The sequence below is a fragment of the Podarcis pityusensis genome (genome assembly GCF_964106645.2).
Source record: "Podarcis pityusensis genome assembly, chromosome: 15".
NCBI classification, from domain to species: Eukaryota; Metazoa; Chordata; class Lepidosauria; order Squamata; family Lacertidae; genus Podarcis; species Podarcis pityusensis.
In genome coordinates, this window is record NC_138040.1 from 31,845,637 (window position 1) to 31,866,891 (window position 21,255).

Here is a 21,255-nt window from a genome sequence, read left to right on the forward strand (position 1 = left end):
TCTCACACCTTCAAAATACAAATTAAAACACAAAATGCATAATAAAAACATGAACAAAGCAATCCCATAACCACTGCCCCTCCCACAAATTTTAAAGGATATTGAATGTTAATCAGCCAAAGGCACTCTCTCAACATAGTCTACTTTACAGGGTTGTTGTGAAGATAACTTGAGTATGGAGGAAGCATGCATAACACCCCAAACTCCATCATCATCATCAACAACAACAATAATAATAATGCTTGATGGGCAAGAAACGAGCTTTGGTGGCTGACATAGTAATTAAATGGATGTAAGTTTTGGTTGTGTTTAGAATGGATTTATGAAAGATTTAGAAAACTTATTGATTAGAATATTGGTGTGAGATTGTATGGGGGGAAAATGGAATAACAGTTACAATCTTGCTTAAAATGTATATAGGAAGTGCAGTGTAAGCGATGGAAGTCAATCAATGAAATTTTATTATTGAGATATTTGTAGAATAAATTTGGAAGAAATTCTTGCAACTTTTCTTCTTCTCTTTATTTTTTCTTTTTCTTTCTTCTTTTCTTCCTTTTTTCTCTTTTTTTATATATGTGTGCTTATCTGAAATATATATGTATGTATTTGCAATATTTTGCTTATATTTTGTAATAATTATGTTAAATAAATTAAATAAATGTCCAAAAAAGAAGAAGAAATTAAATGGATTAAAGCCTATTGAAATGCAGTTCAGAATCAGAGGCATTTGATTAGAAAACGTTAAGTTATATAAGAACATAAGAACAGCCTGCTGGATCAGATCAATCTAGTTCTCCCAGTTGCCAACTAGATGCCTGTGGGAAACCCACAAACAGAACACAAGAGCACCTTCCCCTTCTGTGGTTTCCAGCAACTGATATTCAGAAACATTGCTGCGTCCAACTGTGGAGGAAGAGCAATAAGCATCATGCCTAGTGGTCACTGATAGCCCTTTCTCTATGAGTTCTCCGCCTTGACAGCAGGGATGGGGAACGTGTGGCCCTCCAGATGTTGCTGGACTTCAACTCCCAGCAGGCATAGGCAACATAGTGCATGGACAAGGATGATGGGAGCTGGAGTCCAACAACCCTTGGAGAGCCACAGGTTAGCCACCCCTGGCCTACAGAAGGGAGCTGGGCTTGCTGAGATGCTTGCAGGTAAACATGCAGAGAGGGTGGGGCTCCGTGCATATTTCTGCACCAGCTCTATCAGCTGTGCTATGTAGGACAGCGATAATCAAGCTTACATGCTGTGTGTCCAAATGGATTTTTGCATGGCTGCCAAGTCTAGTCACAAGCTGGGAATTCTAGGAAAAAGGCAGCAGCTTGCTTCATCCTCCATTCTGTAGGCGCTGCCAATTACACACAGACAAAGAGAGATTTTGTTTCTTGTGGGTTTTTAAAATATATATATATATTTAAAGCCAACCTCATGATTTCAAAAGTCCCTGCATTTCTGAGTATCTGGACACCCTGAGTTTTACGTATGTGTTCAAATCATCAGGCACACCCTACAGAAAACTCCCCCTTTGTTTTGTTTTTTTAACAAGCTGTTCCTTCAAGCTCCGTTTTGTATACACCTTTCACAATGGAAGAAAAGCTCGTGATCCTCCTTGGGCCACTGCAAACTGCAGGTGCGCACAGGAGGAAGGTGGCATCCTGATTTCAAACAGGGTCATGGCAAGGGGCAAATGTTTAGATGCCCCACTCCTTCATGCTCTGCTCCCAATCCAGATTGAGCCCAACCCTACCAGCTAGTTTGTGAATGAATGAAAAATCAGTGACACATATCCAAGCCTGTGTGTAAACAATACTGTACGAATGTCACATCTAGACAGGTCTTCAGTCACTGTGCTAAGCATCTCATCCTTAGGAGTGTTATTGGATCATTTGCAGTGTTTTCCAAGCAGCTGTTTTTGGACTACAACTCCCATCATCCTTAGCTAGCAGGACCATTAGTCAGGGATTATGGGAATTGTAGTCCAGAAGCAGCTGGAGACACAAGCTTGGGAAACACTGATTTGGTGCTTGTGTGAGAACCTTTGGCCCTCCAGATGTTGCTGAACCACTATTTCCATCATACCTGCTGGGACTGATCAGATCTGCAGTTCAGCAACATCTGGAAGGCCAAAGGTTCCTCGCACTTGATTTTCTGGCTCCTAATGTAGAGGAAAGACAGCGGGAGTGCCTGTCCTTTGAGGAAGTTATTTACCCATTGCAGCTCTTGTTGAGTTGCAGTGATAAATCCAGAGCTGTGACGGGAAACCTCCTCTGAAGATGAGCAAGTTCAGCTGTTTGCCTCTGCACTGTAGGACCAAATGAATGATCTAACTGCACACAACAGAAATCATCACACAGACCCTGCCACCCAGGAGAGGTTCACTGGAAGGAAGGAAGGAAGGCTGGAGCAGTCAAGCATGTAGACAGGCAGTGGGGCGGCTTCCCAGGAGAATGGGAGCCTTTAATTATTTAATTAAGCACTTTATTTGTGGCCTGGAGTTGACAGACTCAGCAAAGTTCTGCCGAAATCCGAGGCACCAGATGCTAATTTCTACTCCCCTCCCCTCCACCTCTTGCCACACAACACATCCGGTTTCTTCTTCCCCTAGCAACAGGCAGTATCCCCAGCCCCCCTCCCTGTAAACCCTATATAGTTTTGCCCTCAAAGCACTTCAGTGAGCATGCTCAGTTGCGACAGAACACTCTGTTTTGGGATGGAAAACTAGAAAGGGCCAGGAGGCCTCACCCTGGACTGTGTTTGCTTGGTTCTGGCTTCCCCCTGATTGCCTGTCCTTCTGGAATCTTTCTGGCGAGGGGGGGGCAGGGTGCCCCCTCCCTAAATATTTTATTCAAGTTGGCACCACTGCCATGTATGTTTACTTGGAAGTATGATTGTGTGCAGCAGGGCTTACTCCCATTTAATGTGTGTATATATATATATATATATATATAGATATAGATATAGATATAGATATAGATATAGATATAGATATAGATATAGATATAGATATAGATATATAGATATATATAGGATTGCAGCCTTAAGGAATTTTAATTGTAGGAGGACCAGATTGCAGATTGCATTTGGGATTAGGGGAGGAAGGAACACAATGTATATATGGAGATACTGTATACTGAATCAGACCCATGAACCACTGAGATCACTACTATACATCCGGACTGGTTGTAGCTCTCTAGGGCAGAGGTGGGCAACCTTTTTTGGCTCCCACGGGTCAACTTTGACAGGTGGGTGGGAAATCCCACCTGACAATCACATGATGTCATTATGACATCTGGGTTTTCCTAAGTGTCTGACCGTCACCTGTCTGTCGGGTGCTTGGTAACCACAGCATAAGGGGGATTGTCGCCCTCATGCTTAGTTCTTACTCTGGGAAGAGTCTAGGGACCAAAACATTGGCAGGATTTAAAAAAACTCTCGCAGTGTAGTGAGCACTATGGTAAAAAATGAGTTTTAAGAGAATATTTTACAATGCAGTTGGAAAAGAATATCTTGGCAAACCATGGAGGGAAGTCCTGGGATTCAGAGAATCCTATGTGTAGAATGTCTAAGATTTACCATATGTGTGATAATTGTTAAAAGCAAAAATGAATACACACACACACCAAACATTAGGAGGACACCAGATTGGGGAGGGGTGTTTTAACTAGGGGTGCCAAAGCATGCTCCCAAAAGGAGAAAAAAAGTCAACGCATCCAGAACATACCCATTTATTGACAGGACGGAAATGCTCCAACAGCAACACAAAATATAACCTCCAATCTTACAAAACCGTAAACAAAATGTCTTAAAAAGGCAATATAAAACAATCCCTATGAAACGTATGTACACTTAGTTCAACGGTCTTTTGAGAGTTTAGACGCGACCAGCTTCCTGGAATTTCTTCAGCAGGGGTTCGTCTGCCCGGAGGGCGAAGGTTAGGGTGCATTTCTGATAGTATTGGGAGTCGCGCGCCAGGTGGTCGATCACATCCGAGAGGAGGTGGGCTCGCTCCACGGTGCATCCAGGAGCGTCGTAGCCGAGGGCGGTGAAATGCACATGGAGGTGGAAGTAGGAGGGCTGGTAGTGCAGGTAAACTCGCAGCTGTGCCCCACCAATGCCAAAGCGCTTCACTATGGCTTCCTGGAGGGAGGGGGAAAAATGCTTGAAACCAGCAAGAGCCAATCTTTTCTGCAACCGCACCACAAATCATGCCAACATGAGATGTTTGTCTGCATTTCACACACCACTCCAAATACTTTCAAAAGTGGCCATTACATCAGCACAAAACGGAAGAGTAAAAAGTGCTCTCAGTAAAGGCTCTGGCCCCAGGAAATCTGTTGAGCTAAAAGTCCAGGGCAAATGAAAGCGGACTCAGCTTAGCGCTTAAAGGTAAAAGTACCCCTGACCATTAGGTCCAGTCGTGACCGACTCTGGGGTTGCGGCGCTCATCTCGCTTTATTGGCCGAGGGAGCCAGCGTACAGCTTCCGGGTCACGTGGCCAGCATGGCTAAGCCGCTTCTGGCGAACCAGAGCAGCACACAGAAATGTGTGCGGAAGTTTCACAAACTCACTCATTGTCTCCCTGATACTCAGTAGCCGTAAAAAGCAGAAAACCCCCGCAACAGATGCATCACGTGGGGCTCCTTCTGTTCTGCTCATCTGTTTTAATTCTTATTTCCCTTTGGCTACCTCAATAACAAGGCCCACTGGGTTGAGAGCATGGTGGGTGGAAAAGATGAATTGCTGGCATCTCTCCCTAAACAGGGACCTTGCTTGGCTTTTATTGCGTTCCATTCCAACTTTTATCACACTGGAGGGTTTGGCGAGTTACAGGCTCTCATTACCGGAAAGTGTAATCAAAGCTATAAACAGAGGCACTGAACTTGTCAGATCCCCTTCAGAAACACCAGGGCTCTTATTTTGCTTGAGAATGCAGCGAGCCTTGGCCCAGTCTCAGACTTCATCTCCTGGGAACTGTGTTGCAATTCTAGTCCGAATTCTTCCAGGGGGTAAAGTGGGGGTGGGAGGAGAATACGGTAACTACCCACATTGGTTTTACTTCCCTGACCCTAACTATGCATTTTACTTGGAAGTAAATTCTACTGAATTCAAGCAGGGAATCGATTCACACCACTTGACCTCACCCCCCAAAAAGGTTTGAGGCAGCACAATGGGGCAGGGAACACAAATAGATCAGTGCATAGCAAAGGCCATCAAGCAAAAAGCATTTTTGTCTGCCTCCAAGCGGAGGCAGCATATGTCAGCTGACCCCCTACAAAAACTCAATTTGAAGCTATCTTAGTTACCCCCTTGGAAAAGATCAGGAAAAAGAGGGAGGGAAAGTGAGAGAAAAGCAGCGCATTCCAAAATAAACACTCCAGAGACAATCTCATTGGTTCTGGGAGGGGCAAACTCTGTTCCAGATGAGGATCCCAATTCCAGCTTATTCCCCAGAATGAGCCAAAGAGGAACTGCGTCGTTTTTGCTCTACAGCCAGATAACCCTGAGCACCATCTTCTAATAATAATAATAATAATAATAATAATAATAATAATAATAATTTATTATTTATACCCCGCCCATCTGGCTGGGTTTCCCCAGCCACACTGGGCAGCTCCAAATCAAATATTAAAAACACAATACAGCATTAGACATTAATAACTTCCCTAAACAGGGCTGCCTTCAGATGTCTTCTAAAAGTCAGATAATTGTTTATTTCTTTGACATCTGATGGGAGGGCATTCCACAGGGCAGACGCCACTACTGAGAAGGCCCTTGGCGCTGGATCTCAGTGTCCAGGCTGAACAATGGGGGTGGAGATGCTCCTTTGTGTAGTGTTCTGTAAAGTAAAAACCTTATTTCTTTTTTTTTTCTTTTTGAGGGGTTTGTGTGTCATGAAACCATCACTCTGTGAGAAAACCTATATATGTAAAGGATGTATAAATAAAACCTTGGCTTTGCAGTGAGATGATAGGAATAGACATGTAAAGGAGGCAGTTTTCTGCACACAGAGATCACTAGAAATAGCCTAAGGGGGTGGGGCGGGGGGGGGGGTCAAAGGTGCTGTCAAACTGGCCAACAGAGCAGAAAAATAAATACAGTAATGGTGTGACTTAAGGCTACAACCCTCTGCTTACTTGCAGGCAATAACTCCCACTTTTACATGTAAATTAATTTGTTTGGCACATACCCTTTATGCCCCATAGATTAATTTATGTGTAAAAGTGGAAAGGAGTGGCTGAAAGTCTCCAGAACACAAAGGTCTGTGGGGAAGGAAGGAGGCAGAGAGGAGTTTGCACCTCTGCTACTTAGCTAGGTACATCTCTGGAAGGAAGCCTGCCTTTTATGTAAAGAACTCTCCTTTGTACAAAGCCTCTTCTAGCATGACAGTCTAGGGTAACTGCTATCAGGAAAGATAATCCCTTGAATGGGACATCAGTTCTCTGATTTGCCTTGGAGATTTTCCTCTACAACAACAACCTACAGGAAAGTGATCATGTTGCTCTATTCCTGGGATGCAGGACGTTTCAACTTTGCATAGAAATGTTGTAAAGTAGAGCTCTTGCATCTCTCAGCATTTTGGTCCCACGCTCCACCGCAGCATACACAGCAAGAAGTCTTGTTCAGATGGAACTCTGCTCATATCCTGAGACTATGTGTGCTTTTTGGCTTTGCCCTGAACAATGAGTTTAAAAAAACACACCTGAGGAAATGAGGATAGCTCAAGCTAAGTATTTGTGGGAGGAGGGTATTTTCCTGTCTCAGCCAATATGCATAATAGAGTGTCCCCAGAATTAGTCCCCAGAACGTTTGTCACATCTCATATAAGTAAGTATGTCCATGCCCTTGTTCAGATATTAATTAACTCTAGGAAAATTATAATCTAGCAGGACCTTTTCCCAGAAATTGTATTAAGCCTGGGGCACTTCAGTCAGCTGGCTGGGAGCTCAGATTGTTCCGGGGACTCTTGTGACCAAGCTACTACTGGACGGTGGGAAAGTTTCGTTGATATGGCTGTAACAACTCTATGCTTGATTTAACACAGTTGTCGTTTGCACCCAGCGTTGTCCTCAACAAGATCACCTTCTATGTCAGACCCCAAACCCATCAGGAAGTCGCTTTCCTATAACGGGGCATTTCTCTGAACCCACTGTGTCCAGCCTTTCCCCACTGAGGCTCTTTCAAGCTCCACATCTCTGTCCAATTTAGCTTTGCAGAACACTCAAGAGGCTGCTCTACGCTACTCTGTTCCAAGATTCTCTGACCCTGTGGATTACTGCCAGAGGTCTGTCTTCAGAATTAGTTGGATCCCTACCCTTGCCTCCTCTCCTGCGTCTCTCAGTGATGTTTGTTGTTTCTCTGGAGCCATTGAGGACCCTTGGGGGAAGCACAAACCAACATTGTCCCAAAAAGAAACTTTTTTCTGTGCTAAAACTACATAAGCGAAGTTCCAAGGAACCCAGAGTGGATCTGGATGTGGCTAGGAGAAGCAAAGATGCTGGCATGAACTTGTTGGATTTCATGGCAGGAAGCAGAAACAGACTGACCTGGCTCTGTTTAACTCCACTATCACCCAAGTCAACAATTTAGCCATTGTTAGGACCCAGTCATAGGTGAAAATGTGAAAAATGGAATAAAGGCTATTTTTGGTTGCACTGGTTCCGAGTTGCTACCTGTCGTTTATACAAAGGCAGTCCCCTCCCACCCTGGATAGAATATTTAAAAGACAAGTGAAAAGCTCATACAATTTTCAGCTGTGTGCCTCTACTACTGGCTGAACAGGAAGCTAAGCAGGAAGAAGGAATTAGAGAGGTTTTCCCACTTGTACACAGGACAAGAAGGGGATGGATACACGTTAAAGCTTCCATTTTTGTTCCATTTTTGTTCACACAGATCTCTTCAAAGTATTTTAGAAACAAGTCTACAAATGCAACCTAGGGAAGGTAGACATTGAAAGTAGTATGGTTGCAAGTGGAAAAAAACTTATCTTATTCTGTCTTCCTGTTTAGCTATGTGCCTGAATCCCTGGGATTTCATTGGTACTTTGGAGCGCCTTGTGGTCAGGTTCTGAAGGAGGAAGCAGGTCTCAATCAGGGTCTCCAGTAAACCATCTTCAGCTCCTTGCCTCCTGCACCACCAGTGCTGTAGCCCCTCAGCGGACCCTTCTGTTCCAGCCTGACCACTGTCAGCTGACCTCACAAGCCAAGGGGGGCACAAACTTGTGGCTGACTGTTTCAGAAGAGCACAATGCCCCTACCAACCCTTGTTGAACATCTTCTATATTCATGGAAATAACCAGAAGACCTTATCAATGATATGCTGCTAAAATGCACCATTAGCTAGGAAAAACCTCTTGTTTCTGAAGCGATTAAGTGATGCACGTGTCATTTCCAAAGCACAGATGAAAGCTGGGTGAAAAAGAGGGCGGGTCTCCTGCAGCTTTAATAGTTGTGTGCAAGAGAGAATTAAAATTAAAGGGGCAGGAGCTCTGTCCTGCATTTCACCTGCCCACCCTACACACTAGGTGGGCAGAGAAGGGATAGTTTTTGCAAAGCTGATCTATGCAGCTCAATTCTATACCCATGTTTCCTTCAATGCAAGCCTCAGAGCTTGCTCCTGAGTTCAATATGCACAGGACTGCGGTCTCTCCCAGCCTTTAAGCCAATTCCTCCAGAATTTCCATGTGGGTGCCAGCTGTTCGGCAAGGTGCCACTCAATTCTGAAGAGTTCTGCGCAACATCTGGCCCCAGAGAGACACATTTCATTTTGTCAGTTTTGTCTGGCAGCAGGCAATTCATCACTAGGGAGAAATAATTGTCCCCAGAAGACTAAGAAGTGGTGGCAGAGGGAAAGGAAATGGGGAGGCAGCAGAGGGGGGAGGGCGGACCATAGGCAGGAGAAGTGGTAGATCCATACCATGGTGTAGAAACTGCTGGGTCTGAAATATTCAAAATAAATTGTGAAGAGTAAGCATGAATTCTTCTGGATTGCCAGCTGAGATGCTGACATGGGCAAATGCCTCAAAAAAAATTCACAGGAAATGAGTAAGCAGCTAAAGAGGAACAGAGGGCCTTTCAGATGCCACCCCCCCAACCCCCAAATTTCCTCTTGCTTCTGGTGCCAGTAAAGTTGATATGTGTATCACACATGTATGCTGGGGGATGGGGATCGGCTATAATCCTTTTCACAACTTTTGACCCCTCAAATGCGGGTGGTGGTAAGATATGCTTTCTAGCCCCAAAGAGGGAGAAACAAATTTTCAAAAGCAAAACCTTAAAGAAAAGTTCAAGGTTAGCACTGTTGTGAAGGGTGGAGAGAAGATGTAATGAAGAAAGCTGTGCTGTACCAAGTTAGGTTTTATTGGTCCATCTAAGCTCAATGCTGTCTACACGAACTGGAAGCGGCTCTCCAGAGTATCAGGCAAAGGCCTCTCCCATCCTTATCTAGAGATCGAATCTTGGATCTCCTGCATTCAAAGAAAGTGCTCTACCACTGAGTTGGACCCTTCCCCAACTAGCACGCAGGTATTCGCTACCTGTGTGCTTGTGAGTACTTACGTTGCGTGCACTTAGATCATTCATTTGGTCCTACAATGGAGAGACACACCACCAACTGCTCATCTTCAGAGGAGGTTTCCCATCACGGCTCTGGATTCATAATTGCAACCTACCTAGGGCTGCAATGCGGAACCTCCTCTGAGGGCAGACAGGCACTCCTGCTGTTCATCTCTGCATTTGGAGCCAATCAGGTAGGGGGGAACTTTGGTCCTCCGAATGTTGCTGAACTACAACTCCCACCATTCATGGCCATTGGGTCTACTTGCTGGGGCTGATGGGAGTTGCAGTTCAGCAACATCTGGAAGGGAAATGGTTCCCCACACCTGGTCTACATGAATTCTTCTTCTTCTTGAATCCCCCCGTGTGCTCAAGCAGTACAGTGGTGACTTACACGGCCTTTAAAAGTAGCATAATAAAAACATTTCTTCAAGCTGTAGTGGGGGTCCAGTATCATACTAATGATGTGTGGAAAGCAGGACTTGGTCACCATGACACTATCATCTTAACTGTCACCAAGGTGGCCAGCTTCAGCTGCAACTTTCTGTTTAACAGCAATTTGATCTACAGCCGTGTTTCTTCCTGTTTTTTTCTTCCTTTCTACATCAGGCCACTGTTAAATGCATAGTAGCAGGCTAGGGTTCCCCCTCTTTCATCTCCTTCATCAGTTGGCAACTCTATTATCCATTAATTTGGGGGAGCAGGGATTGCAGTTCCCCACAATGAAACAGAGCTGGTAATTTGGGGGGGGGGGGAACACCCTGTGACTAAAATGTGACCTTGAGGAATGGCACCTGGATTGCCACAACTGCCTGCTTATTTTGTATACAAGTGCAAAGGTGTGAGAGAGAAAGAAAAAGCAAGCAGATCGTCAGCAACGAACCAGGAAGCTGGCATGAGTTCGGCTAACGCAGAACCAGGAAAGGGGAGGGGGAATCAATTAAAAAGAGATGAGGAGGCTCACCTTCCCTTCTCGTGAGATGTTCCTCAGCAAAGGCAGGTGCTCAGCAGTAAGATCCCTGAGTGACTTGATTCCCCGGCAGTGGCAGATAGCAATTAAGTATAAGTCGTCTACCTGTAGAGACAGAATAGACGGCAGAGCTTAGATATGCTGAGAAAAGATTATTAACTTCTGCCAAAGCAAATAATGAATTCCAGGCACCCAAATAAAGACGCAAGGCAGAGGCCACCTACCTTTTCGGACCCACAAACACATTTAAAAACCAGAGCACGTTTATTGGGAACCACACAGCAACTGCAACTAAGCACACACCTAGAAGTAGCCAATATGGTGTGTTCCAGATGTTGTGGAATACAACTCCCACCGGCCTCAGCCAGTATGGCCTATAGCCGTGCATGATGGGAGTTGCATTCCAAAGCATCTGGACAGCTACCTCTGCCGTAACCTATTCTACTGGCTACAAGAGAACGCCTCTTTCGAACACTCTGGGTGCCAAGGAAGGCCTTGGTGGCAGGGAAGGCCCAGCTGACCATACCCCTTGGAAGGCTCAGTGTTACTAAGAAAGGGTCCTTTGGCAGCACGTGCATGTGCCCCTTCACCTGAAAGGGATAAAGATACCCTGAAGGCAGGGTCAATGACAGCTAAGACAGTGGCTCCCAATGGGTGATGGTTGGCTGTTGAATGTATGCATAAGTGTCTGCATGTAGACATACATTAAACACTCACAGCAGCAGCAGCAATAATAGAAACCACCTTGTTAGGAAGACAGACTGGTTTTCTAGACACACGGGGTTGTATCAAATGTTAGTCATACGAAGACGCACTGAAGCTAACGGACATCACTAATTTAGGTCCATGAATTTTAATGGGTCTATTTTGAATAGAACTTAAGCAGAACCCACTAACTAACCCAGCAGGCTAGCAGAAGCAGGCCCAGGGGCTCCTGCTAGTGCAATGGGGCTTCTCCTGCTCTCCTCCAAATCTGCTCTGGAGGGTCAGGAAAACCCACAGAACAGTGGATGGGGGAAGAAGGAAAGGAGGATTGTTTTGTCTGGCAAGCAGAAATAAAGGAAGTGCCATGCTGAATTCCTACTATTATGTTTTTTATGGATGAGCACTTAATTCTGTAATACCATAGCAGTTTTACCATAGGATCTGCTGTTTGCACTAAACAGGCCTTGGCAGATTGCGGAGGGGTCCCTTGGTGGCATTTGCAATAAAAGTTGGAGAGGCATCTTTGGGGTTGTGTGAGTTGCAGCAGGTGGCACGAGCGAACATCCCTTTTCCTGGGTAATGCTGCCTTCCTGGATGATAAAGGCAGAGCTTGTTCCCCAGGTATTTTCCAGCAAGATCTCCAACACTCTGAGAGAGCAAATGCGGAAAGTGAAACATCTGATATCTTCCGAGATTGCATTACCGATACTCTGGGATGGGTTCCAATCACTAGGGCGCTCTAAATAACTCTTCTCAATAATGAATGGATCGTTTGACAATGTCAACTTTGTCAGAAACGTTGCTTAAGAGCATATTTTGGCTAGACTTCCAGTGTTTCCCTGAATACGTTCAGGAATGAATGTTAAAACATCTGGATATAAAAGTTGTTTAACTCCCAAAGGAATGTGCTGCACATCACCGTGGCCCACTCAAGGTGCACGAAAGTTGCTACAAGAAAACCGATTACAATAATTAGAGTGAGGTGGTGCTGATAGCACATGTAATTTGCCTAACTGGTGTAAGCATTTTTCATTGTCCGGTTCAGGTTTCTAACCCCTAGGTATGTGGGAAGTAGGGTTGGTGAGAGCATTCTTCAGTCACTTAGCTTGGAAAGCCTTCCACCTCATCCTCCTCTGTTGCAATTTTGATATCTTGTATGGTTTTAATTGGTTTTATGACCGTTTATTGAATTTTACCAGGTATTTTTTAAATAAAATCTGTTGTCCTCTGCTTTGGGGGACAGCCCCATAAGCTGCACCCCTCACTGAGCCTGCTTTCCCCCCCCCCCAAAAGTGTTTTTGGCTGGTTGGAATGTGTGTAGAAGCTAACCTACTTATCAAGGTACATATTTACATTTTTTGCTCTGCCTTCTTTCCCCTCTGCCGACCCCCATGTCATGTGACCCCCCAGAAAGGAATGAGAAAAATCCCCTACTTCTGATATTAAAGAAAGCATTGTCATCACATGCAGCAGGAACAACACAAAATATAGTTTTGCATCATGTCAGAGAATGGGCGACCCAACATCTGGGCTGAAATACCAACTTCACTTTGGCCCCCCATATGGTGGTACTGGGAAGAAGGCCACCTCTCAGGTTATGTTTCCCCACTTTTAAATTAGATGCATTAAAAAAAGGCTTGGAAATCCCAGGCTAAGCAAGCATACAATGAGATGATGCTCTGCTTCCGGATAATCTGAAATTCTGTGTTGGGAAAGGTGAATCCTGCAACCTGTACACATTATGCAAATTATGTCTTTCTTTCTAGTGTATAGTTGTTAATTGGGCATACCTTATTCTGATTTGGCTAGTCATGGAGCAAGGGGGAAGGCAATGAAACCATACCCTCAACCATTAGCTATCTTATTCAGCTTTCCTCTCCAGCTTCTCTGATTTCAGTAGGATTGTGCTCTCTCCACTCAACTTTTCTCTCAAGTCTCAGAATCAATAATAGATTATTCAGAAAGCCTGGAGGCAGCCTCACGAAATGGGTCTGTAGACTATGCCATACAGTACCTACCCAGGGGCATAACTTGAGATAAGTGTCAGAGAGTATGTGCAGAGGAGGACAGTGTATGGAGTTCCTTGGAGGAAAAATGGAATATAAATGTAATAATAATAATAATACAGTGGTACCTGGGGTTAAGTACTTAATTCGTTCCGGAGGTCCGTTCTCAACCTGAAACTGTTCTTAACCTGAAGCACCACTTTAGCTAATGGGGCCTCCTGCTGCTGCTGCGCCACCGGAGCACGATTTCTGTTCTCATCCTGAAGCAAAGTTCTTAACCCGAGGTACTATTTCTGGGTTAGAGGAGTCTTTAACCTGAAGCGTATGTAACCTGAAGCGTATGGACCCAAGGTACCACTGTAAAAATAAACATTCCAGTGATCTACATTGAACAGGAAGCCTCCACGAGTAGAGGAGACTCCCTGCTTAAGATAGCTGCCCTCCAGCTTGCAGAGGACCAAGGGGATGGGACTGGGTGGGGGAAAAGCTATCCCACTTCTCTCTGTAGTCCCCTGCCCAAATATATGTGAAATTCCCAAATCAGAGTAACTCCTGAAGAGGTCTTAAGAAAGTGGGGTGGGGCACACACTTGTAAAACAGGTGGGAGGTTTCTTTTTTGAGCAAAAAGGCCTTATGGTGGCTGGAGGAGACAAATGGCTAAGCCATCTGGGAACTATTCGGCAGTGCAGAGGCAGAGGAGCATGACTGGAAAGTTAAACCATAGAAATTGGATGTATACATAACACAGGTATAGAAATCGAACACTAAAGCACTTGATGTGCAGCCAAGTAGGCATATACGCTCTACGTACAATGGCCACACTCTGAATGTTAATCTATATAATTCGCAGTGGGTTTTGAGCAGGGGCAGATTAAGACTTTTAGAAAAGGAGGAGGAAGGATGAGACACATAGATATAACAAGGGCAAAGAGAACCATCCAGTTTCCTGGCTCACACACCAAGAATCTATTTTTGGATATTCCCAGGGAAAGAGCCGTCCAAATAATTCAATGGAAAAATCCAAGTTTTTAATGTAACTGAGATAGTATCGCCCCCCCCCCTCAAAAATCTCAAAAAGGAGCATAGATATATTCCCAAAATGGAACCATGAGGATTGTGCATACTCAGTAGGCAAAGAATGATGATGACTGTTGGAAGGGATAGGAAGAAAACAGGGACTGGGGCTGCCAGGGAGAACAGAATGGAGCAGCTTGAACCAGGAACAGAAGTATATGACATGGCAACATTTTGTTGCTGTCGTTATTCTTAAGCATATCAACTACTTGAAATTTTCTTAGTGCTATAGAGATATTAAAATATATCTGTACAGTGCTCTTACAATCCTTGCTTGCGGTTCACAATCTAACGGACACGATACAAAAGGAAAAAAGGCACGGGGAAGGAAGAGGAAAACAAGCATCAAAGTCTCTGCTCCTTCACTGGAGGATGGATGGGGACAGGTTGTCCTCCCTCTGAGCACAATACTTTTCCTGGGGGGCAGGAGGTGGAGTAAAGGCTGCAGATGACATAATGTGCAATGCTAAAGGCCTCATGAAGCTTGAGGGGGTTGGGAGCTAACTGTGAAAACTACCCGAAGGGTGTGTGTTATTTGCTGTGTTTCACATAAAAAAACCCAAGCATGTGTAGTCCAAACTTCAGCTGCCAAAGTCTTCTGGCACTGAAAGAAGATTTCTACATTTGATGCCATCAATGTGATCCAACAGAAAGTGTGCAGGATCTGGGAACTCTTCTTTCAAATGTGGGTCTCCCCAGGATTTCAAGAGTCGGCCCTGGACATAGGCACTGTCCCCAGTTCCCCCACTCTGATCCCCCACTGTCCTCAGTCCCCACCCCCCCAATCTCTGTAGTTGTAAAATCATGGCATCCCACCTATAACAAATGGGATAACAAAATCCTGTTAACTGGTCTGAGCCCAAGGGATAAAGGGGGTTATTTATACCTGTAAGCCACCCAGAGTGGCTGAGGAAACTCAGCCAGATCGGCAGGGTATAAATAATAAATTATTATTATTATTATTATTATTATTATTATTATTATTATTATTATCAAACTAAAGTAAATAACTATTTTTAAAACCACCCAAATGCAATTGCTCTTTTGGTTATTTCTTAAAAAAACAAATCAGACACAAATGAGGAATGCGGTCTCTATGCAAAGTGTTAGAAACATACACGAAAGAGAAGTGGAGCTTCCAGCTGTTGCTCAAGCACTTGAATTCTTAGAAGTGCTTGCAACTAAAAATACCTCTCACCCTTTCAAGTCTGGAACTGGCAACAATCCAAGGTGAGATTTGGAGCTCTGACTGCATGCTGCTCTCACTGGAATCAGGGTAACAATTAGTCATGCTGAGAGAGCAACGAACCAGCAGCTAAATCTGAGGAGTGTGAGAGACGACCCTTTGCAGAGTTCAGATTGGTCAAGTTCCAGCCAGAATAAAATAATATATTGGGCCCAGATTGAGTCCACAATGAGGGGCAGTTTACAGCTACTGCAAATGCTGTTTATTTCACCCTGGTAGGTCCTCAACAAGCCTTCCAAAAGCCTTACAGAGCAATCCAATTCCCACCTTGCACCTTGGTCCTCCCTTCAGCTCTCCGGGCTGAGCTGGCCTCCCACTGGCTGCCACAGTGGCAGGAGCCACCATGAATGACGAGGCTGTGGCTGTGGTTCCAGAAAACCTTGCCGGTGGAAGTTCTGATTATGCCCTGAATCTGGTTTGCTCTCCCCTTCTCCCTTCCCCACTGCATGGCGGTTACCTTGTTCTCTTCCTAGTCGGAAGCAAATCACAATTTACTGTTTTGCCTGACCAGCCATTTTGCCTGGTTTGAGAAAGCAGAGCCCACCGTTTCAAACTAACTTAAGATGGTTCACATGTGCTCTACAAACCAGGTTTGGAAACCACAATCAAACCTTGGTTTCCAAGGGAAGCACAAACCATAGTTCACTGGCTGATATGACGCAAAACATTACTATTTGCCTCAAGCTAAGTGTAAGCCAGGCACAGGGAAGGGTCACCTAGGAGATGCTGCGATCCACGGGCCCTATTGGGAAAAGGCCAAAATGGAAGAACCAGTGAAAGGCAAGATAGCTTAAAGTACAGAAACTTCAGCTATTTATTGAGTTTAGGTTCTTTGTACAGATCCAATCTCACAGTCCATTCCCTGGGCAAAACAGGCTTTATTTCCCCCTGAGGGATCAGAGCGAGAGCAAGCTCTCCCCGAACCTTTCTCCAGGCTGGGGTCTTCTCCAGTAAAATCAGCTGTAGATTCCAGGAATTCAGTCTGGCCCCAGTAAGATGGACAGTTCTGTGAACAGAATCACCCCAGCTTGTGAGATCTGTGGTACCCCAATGGTCTATTTCCCAGAGCTATACTACTTAGGGACCAATTGGTTCAGTGGGTCTCTTGGTAGCCCCTCCTTGGGAGATCCTAGGGACATACCTAGTGACCCTACCCCAGGTTTTTCTCTGAAAAAAGCTGGGGTGATAGGGGGAAATTCTTATCAGAGGCCCCCAAACCTCCTTGCAGCTTCACTGGTGTCAAGAAATGACACCCTCGGGGCTCTGCTCCTCATCCCTCCTCCAGCACCTGAAAACAGCTGCCTCTGGGCTATTTAAATCCAAGGGCTTTTCATTAGTCCAAGGTGAAAGCTGCTGTTCCCTGTCCCTCCCATTTCTTGACTGGGCTGCTGCTCACTCCTACAAAGGTGGATTGGGGACTTCTTAAATGGGCAGTCATGGTTGATGCCTGTCTGCCTGAGAAGATCTCCTATGATGGTCTACTAGGAAAGAAGAGAGGGGATGTCTGTGCATGAGGGGATGTGGGGATGAGAGGAAGAGAGTGAACAAGCTCAAAGCTCCTTGAAGGCTCATCCTTGTAGTCTGAACCAGCAATGCATGAACAATGGCTGCTGAAATCCAGATCAGTAGCTTAAATGGATTTTCAGTGTTTCATGGTGGGGCTTTGGCCTCTTCCTACATCATTGTCTCATTAGATTTGTGCATCGCCTACACCAGTCCCTCTAGTGAAAGGTAGCAAGCCCTACAGCCACATTACAACCATCAAAAATTAGATGTTAGCTCCTACCTTAAAAACTGTGCCAGTGTTTAAAACTAATAAAACTGCTAAATATTACTAAAAAGATCCAGGGAAAAGAAAGAAAGAAAAGTAACCTCTTTGTCTGGCGCCAAAAAGATTGCAAAGAAGGCATCGAGTGACCTTAATTGGGGACAGCATTCTATAGGCTGCATCTGGGGTGATTGACCATAATTTATACAAGTCACAGAACTGATATTTTCCTGGTACAGAATGTTGCTGGTTTTCTTTTTCTTAGCACGAAGTACACACATCCCTGAGCACAAGCTGTTCCTTACTCTGGGAAGAGTTCAGTAAGTACTCCAGCTGAATCTCCACCACACAGCCTTCCTATTTTAGCTTCAGGATCGGCTGTTGGCCCAAGCCCACACACTAATGGCATGGGCCACCTGCATCCTGCCATGGCAGAACTGGCCGCTTTGGTTGCCCTTCAGGCCCCTGGATGGAATAAATCTCTTTTTTCTGTAGTACAACTATTAATTTGATTGACGTGGACTAATCCCCTGGGATCCCACCTCAACACACGGGCTGGACGATACGTCTACTAATTCCACCCGGCAACATCTGTTGCTTTGTTTAGCAAGCAGCTTCCGTGAAAACAGCTTGTAGAGATCACTTGACAGTTCAAATAACATCAGCTCCAAGGTTGCTCTTCTTTTATTGAGGTCACAGGTCCTCTGAAGAATTTTAGATTGTCAAGGCGTACACCCACCCACTCACCCACCCTTATTGCTGTCCTCCAATAACTAAAGGCCTGCAATAAAGTCCCCTGCCTTTTCCAATTAGGCCCCCCACCCATCCCGGGGGAAACTCCCCAGTGGAGTATGTTTCAAAACCCTACTGTATTAGGATTGCTTTTGAAATTCTTCTGGATCCTCCCCTGTCAACTGGAAGCTCAGAAAGCCATGGGAGCTTTTGGAGAAAAATGACTTGGCTACGTAATCCATGCTCTAGTAACTCCCAGACTGGATTACTGCAATGCGTTCTGAATACTGATCACTGACTGTAATAAAGAGATTGACTCCAATGTGCTCTATGTGGGGCCATGGGCTGTTCGCATCTGGAGGATGCAGGTGGAGGGTTTGCCAAGCATTCAGGGAAGGGCTCCAGCGGGATGTGGAAGACTTTGCCAGAATAGGGGCAGCCTGACAGTGAATATCCAGGATGTATGTCCTTCAACCTGCTCTCTTGCCTCATCCCACCTCCTTCTCAGCTGTCAAAGTCTCTTTCTGACACTTCCACAGTGCCTGTCGCACCACCTACCCTGGTGGCATCAGACACTGGTTGTAGCCCTGCCTCTCCGGGGATATTCTGCTGGCACCATCTGCCTCCCTAAGGAAGAGACAATTTCCCCGTTACCTAGATCCAGGAAGCGCCAAAGGGGGCGAGAACAGATGGCACAGAAGGAGATTGCAGAAATGCTTGCTGTTGCTGCACTATGTTGAGCCTGCCCCATTCCTATATATAGGATACCAAGAGGGTGTGCCAGTGTTGGATCAACATCTAAAGCTTTGAGATTTGGATCACCTGCCTTTGTTGCAGCTGTAGGTAGGATTAATTATGTGCATTGCCTGAAGTGCCGCATGCCAGCGATTTGCACATGCATTGCAGCAATCTAAACATGGAAGCCTTTTGAAAGAATTCTTGTTCTTCAGCAACTGGGAGCCAGGACAGGCTGTCCTTTGAAGACGACTTGGAAACTTCAACTGGTCCAACAGGCATCAGCCAGATTACTGGTTGGGGTTCCACTTGTAAATCACATAATCCCTATTTCAAGGCAGTTACATTGGTCACCAGTTTGTTTCCAGCCCTAATTTGAGGTGTTCACGCTAGAGTTTTAAACCCCAAATGACTTAGAGATTGTGTCATTCCCTACAGACTCTCCTGGGTGTTAAGATCAGCAAGGGGGGGGGGGCTCTTGGTAGTTCCACCCCCCTGAGAAGCTTGTGGTATGCTTGCCCAGGAGAGGCCATTCTCTGGGGCAGTCCTAAGTTTTGGAATTCCCTCCCCGCAGAGCTGTATCTGGCACCTTCATTATACGGATTTCATTGTACGCTGTGTCTCTTGCTACTCACAAAAGCCTTTCAAAACCAATTTAAAAAGCAGCAGCAGGTGTGTGTAAAAATAATAGTTAGAGGCAGGAAAATCCAAAGATGAGGTGCAATCACTGTCTGGAGGCCAATGTTAGCAAAAAAAGTATCTCTCAGCAGACCAAAATGATTTTGATGAAGAAGAAGTATAAAGGAGATGATCTCTATGATATAAAGGACCCAAGCTTATGACAGCTTGTTTGTTGAGAGTACAAAGGTGCCGATTGGTCATAGTGAACTTCTCTGATCGAGAAGACCAAGTTTGCTTTTTCATCACTTGCATTTTAGAAATAGGTAACCTTTTTTCCGGTGGTACAGCTGTTTATAGGGCAACTGTCCTTTTATATAATACCTTAAGGCAGAGTGAAAAGCTCTCAGGCATTATCAGGAATGGAATGATTAATTTGGTCAATTAAAAGTATTGCTGCAAATCCAAGCTTGCAGATTATGAAAAGGAGGCTTTGGCAAGTCAAACGTTAACAGAAATTGTAGGAGATGAAATAAAAACAATATTTCTGTTAGATCTGTCAGGATCCTAAGAATGCCAAAATGTCAAATTTCTAGCCTTTGCCACTGTTTTCATTTTTACTATAGGGAGCTTAAATGGGCATCTATACTGATGACCACTTCCCAAACCTAGTAACAGTCAAATTTTGTTTTTGTTTTTTTACTGGAAGTTGGTGCATTACACAACAAAAAGAAAATGCACCATATCTGGTACTGCATGCTGCTCTATATAAAGAAGGTTTTTTCGCAATTCAGGCAGCTGTAAACAGGCATTTTTAGAAGTCTCATTCTACAGATGGCAAAGCATTGTTCCAAAAGAGCAGGGGAAAGGGAGTAGAGCTTCAAGTCAGGACTCATGTAATGTCCTCGAGAGACTGAAGGGTGGGGTAAGCACACTGAATGCAAAACCGCATGTCCTCCAACATTACACAGATCATCAGCAGGGAGACTCATTTAATTCCTAGGATCCCTGTTCTCCTATGAAGGACAAGCACACCCCACGAGTCCGTTTCTCATTGTTGAAATCCCCTCTACCTACTGTACCCTGAAGCAGCCTATCTCAAAGGGATTATAAAAGCAAAGAGCTGTTCTGTCCTTTTGGTTAAAAGAACCAGATAACCTGTTTACAGGCTTCACATAGGCATCTGTTTGGCCACAGGATGCTGGACTAGATGGGCTTCTGGCCTGATCCTGCAAGGCTCTGCTTAGGTTTCCTAAAGGTGAAAATATCCATATTCTGGAATATTATCTTCCCCCCACAATTAAAGATAGCAGCTGTCCCTCCAAAGAATAAAGAAAAATCATAACTAACCTGCTTTTGATTCCACTTAAGATCTGGTATGAGAACAAACCCATGGGCAGGATCCGGGTTTTCGTAGATTATTCGATCAGCCTCAGCCTTCTTCTCCAGGATGTTGTATACCCACTAGGGGGAAAAGAAACACAGGGGAAAAAACCCAAGCATGATAAATTGTCAACATTAAATAATGCATCTCTCTATCCCAGGCTGTTTATATATTTATTTTATAGACGGATGGATGATAGATAGTTTTGCTCTCTTGCTTGTGGAAACCTCATTACAAGTATAAAAACTGCATTTGGATTCAGGAAAGAGCCAAACAATTTCAAAGCTAATAAAATTTGAGGTTAATTATCTACAAAACAATCAAATGTCATGTGTCAGGACCCTGGTCGATAGCCAAGGGGCAAGAGGGAATTACTCTCTTCATGTGCCATCATTGCCCTCTTGGACAGATGAATTAGTGGGGAGGATGTATTTGCCTTCCTCCAAAGGGCTATGTATCTGCC

At 44.8% G+C, this 21,255-nt stretch overlaps 1 protein-coding gene across 4 annotated transcripts in view; it reads right to left on the bottom strand.

The window, feature by feature from the left end:
* Window positions 1–3,712: 3,712 nt before the first annotated feature.
* DCPS (decapping enzyme, scavenger) overlaps window positions 3,713–21,255 on the bottom strand; it is a 64,127-nt gene continuing 46,584 nt past the window's right edge. For 2 of the 4 annotated variants that reach the window (XM_080983939.1, XM_080983940.1), the window contains exons 4-6: window positions 20,759–20,872; window positions 10,519–10,629; window positions 3,713–4,140 (exon numbers count right to left, since the gene is read on the bottom strand). In XM_080983939.1, the coding sequence (XP_080840065.1) occupies window positions 3,874–4,140; window positions 10,519–10,629; window positions 20,759–20,872 (492 nt within the window). In that variant the 3' untranslated portion in view covers window positions 3,713–3,873. Of the gene's footprint in view, window positions 4,141–7,905; window positions 8,068–10,518; window positions 10,630–20,758; window positions 20,873–21,255 lie in introns of those variants that run through there. The other 2 variants (XM_080983942.1, XM_080983941.1) reach the window with 2 other exon arrangements.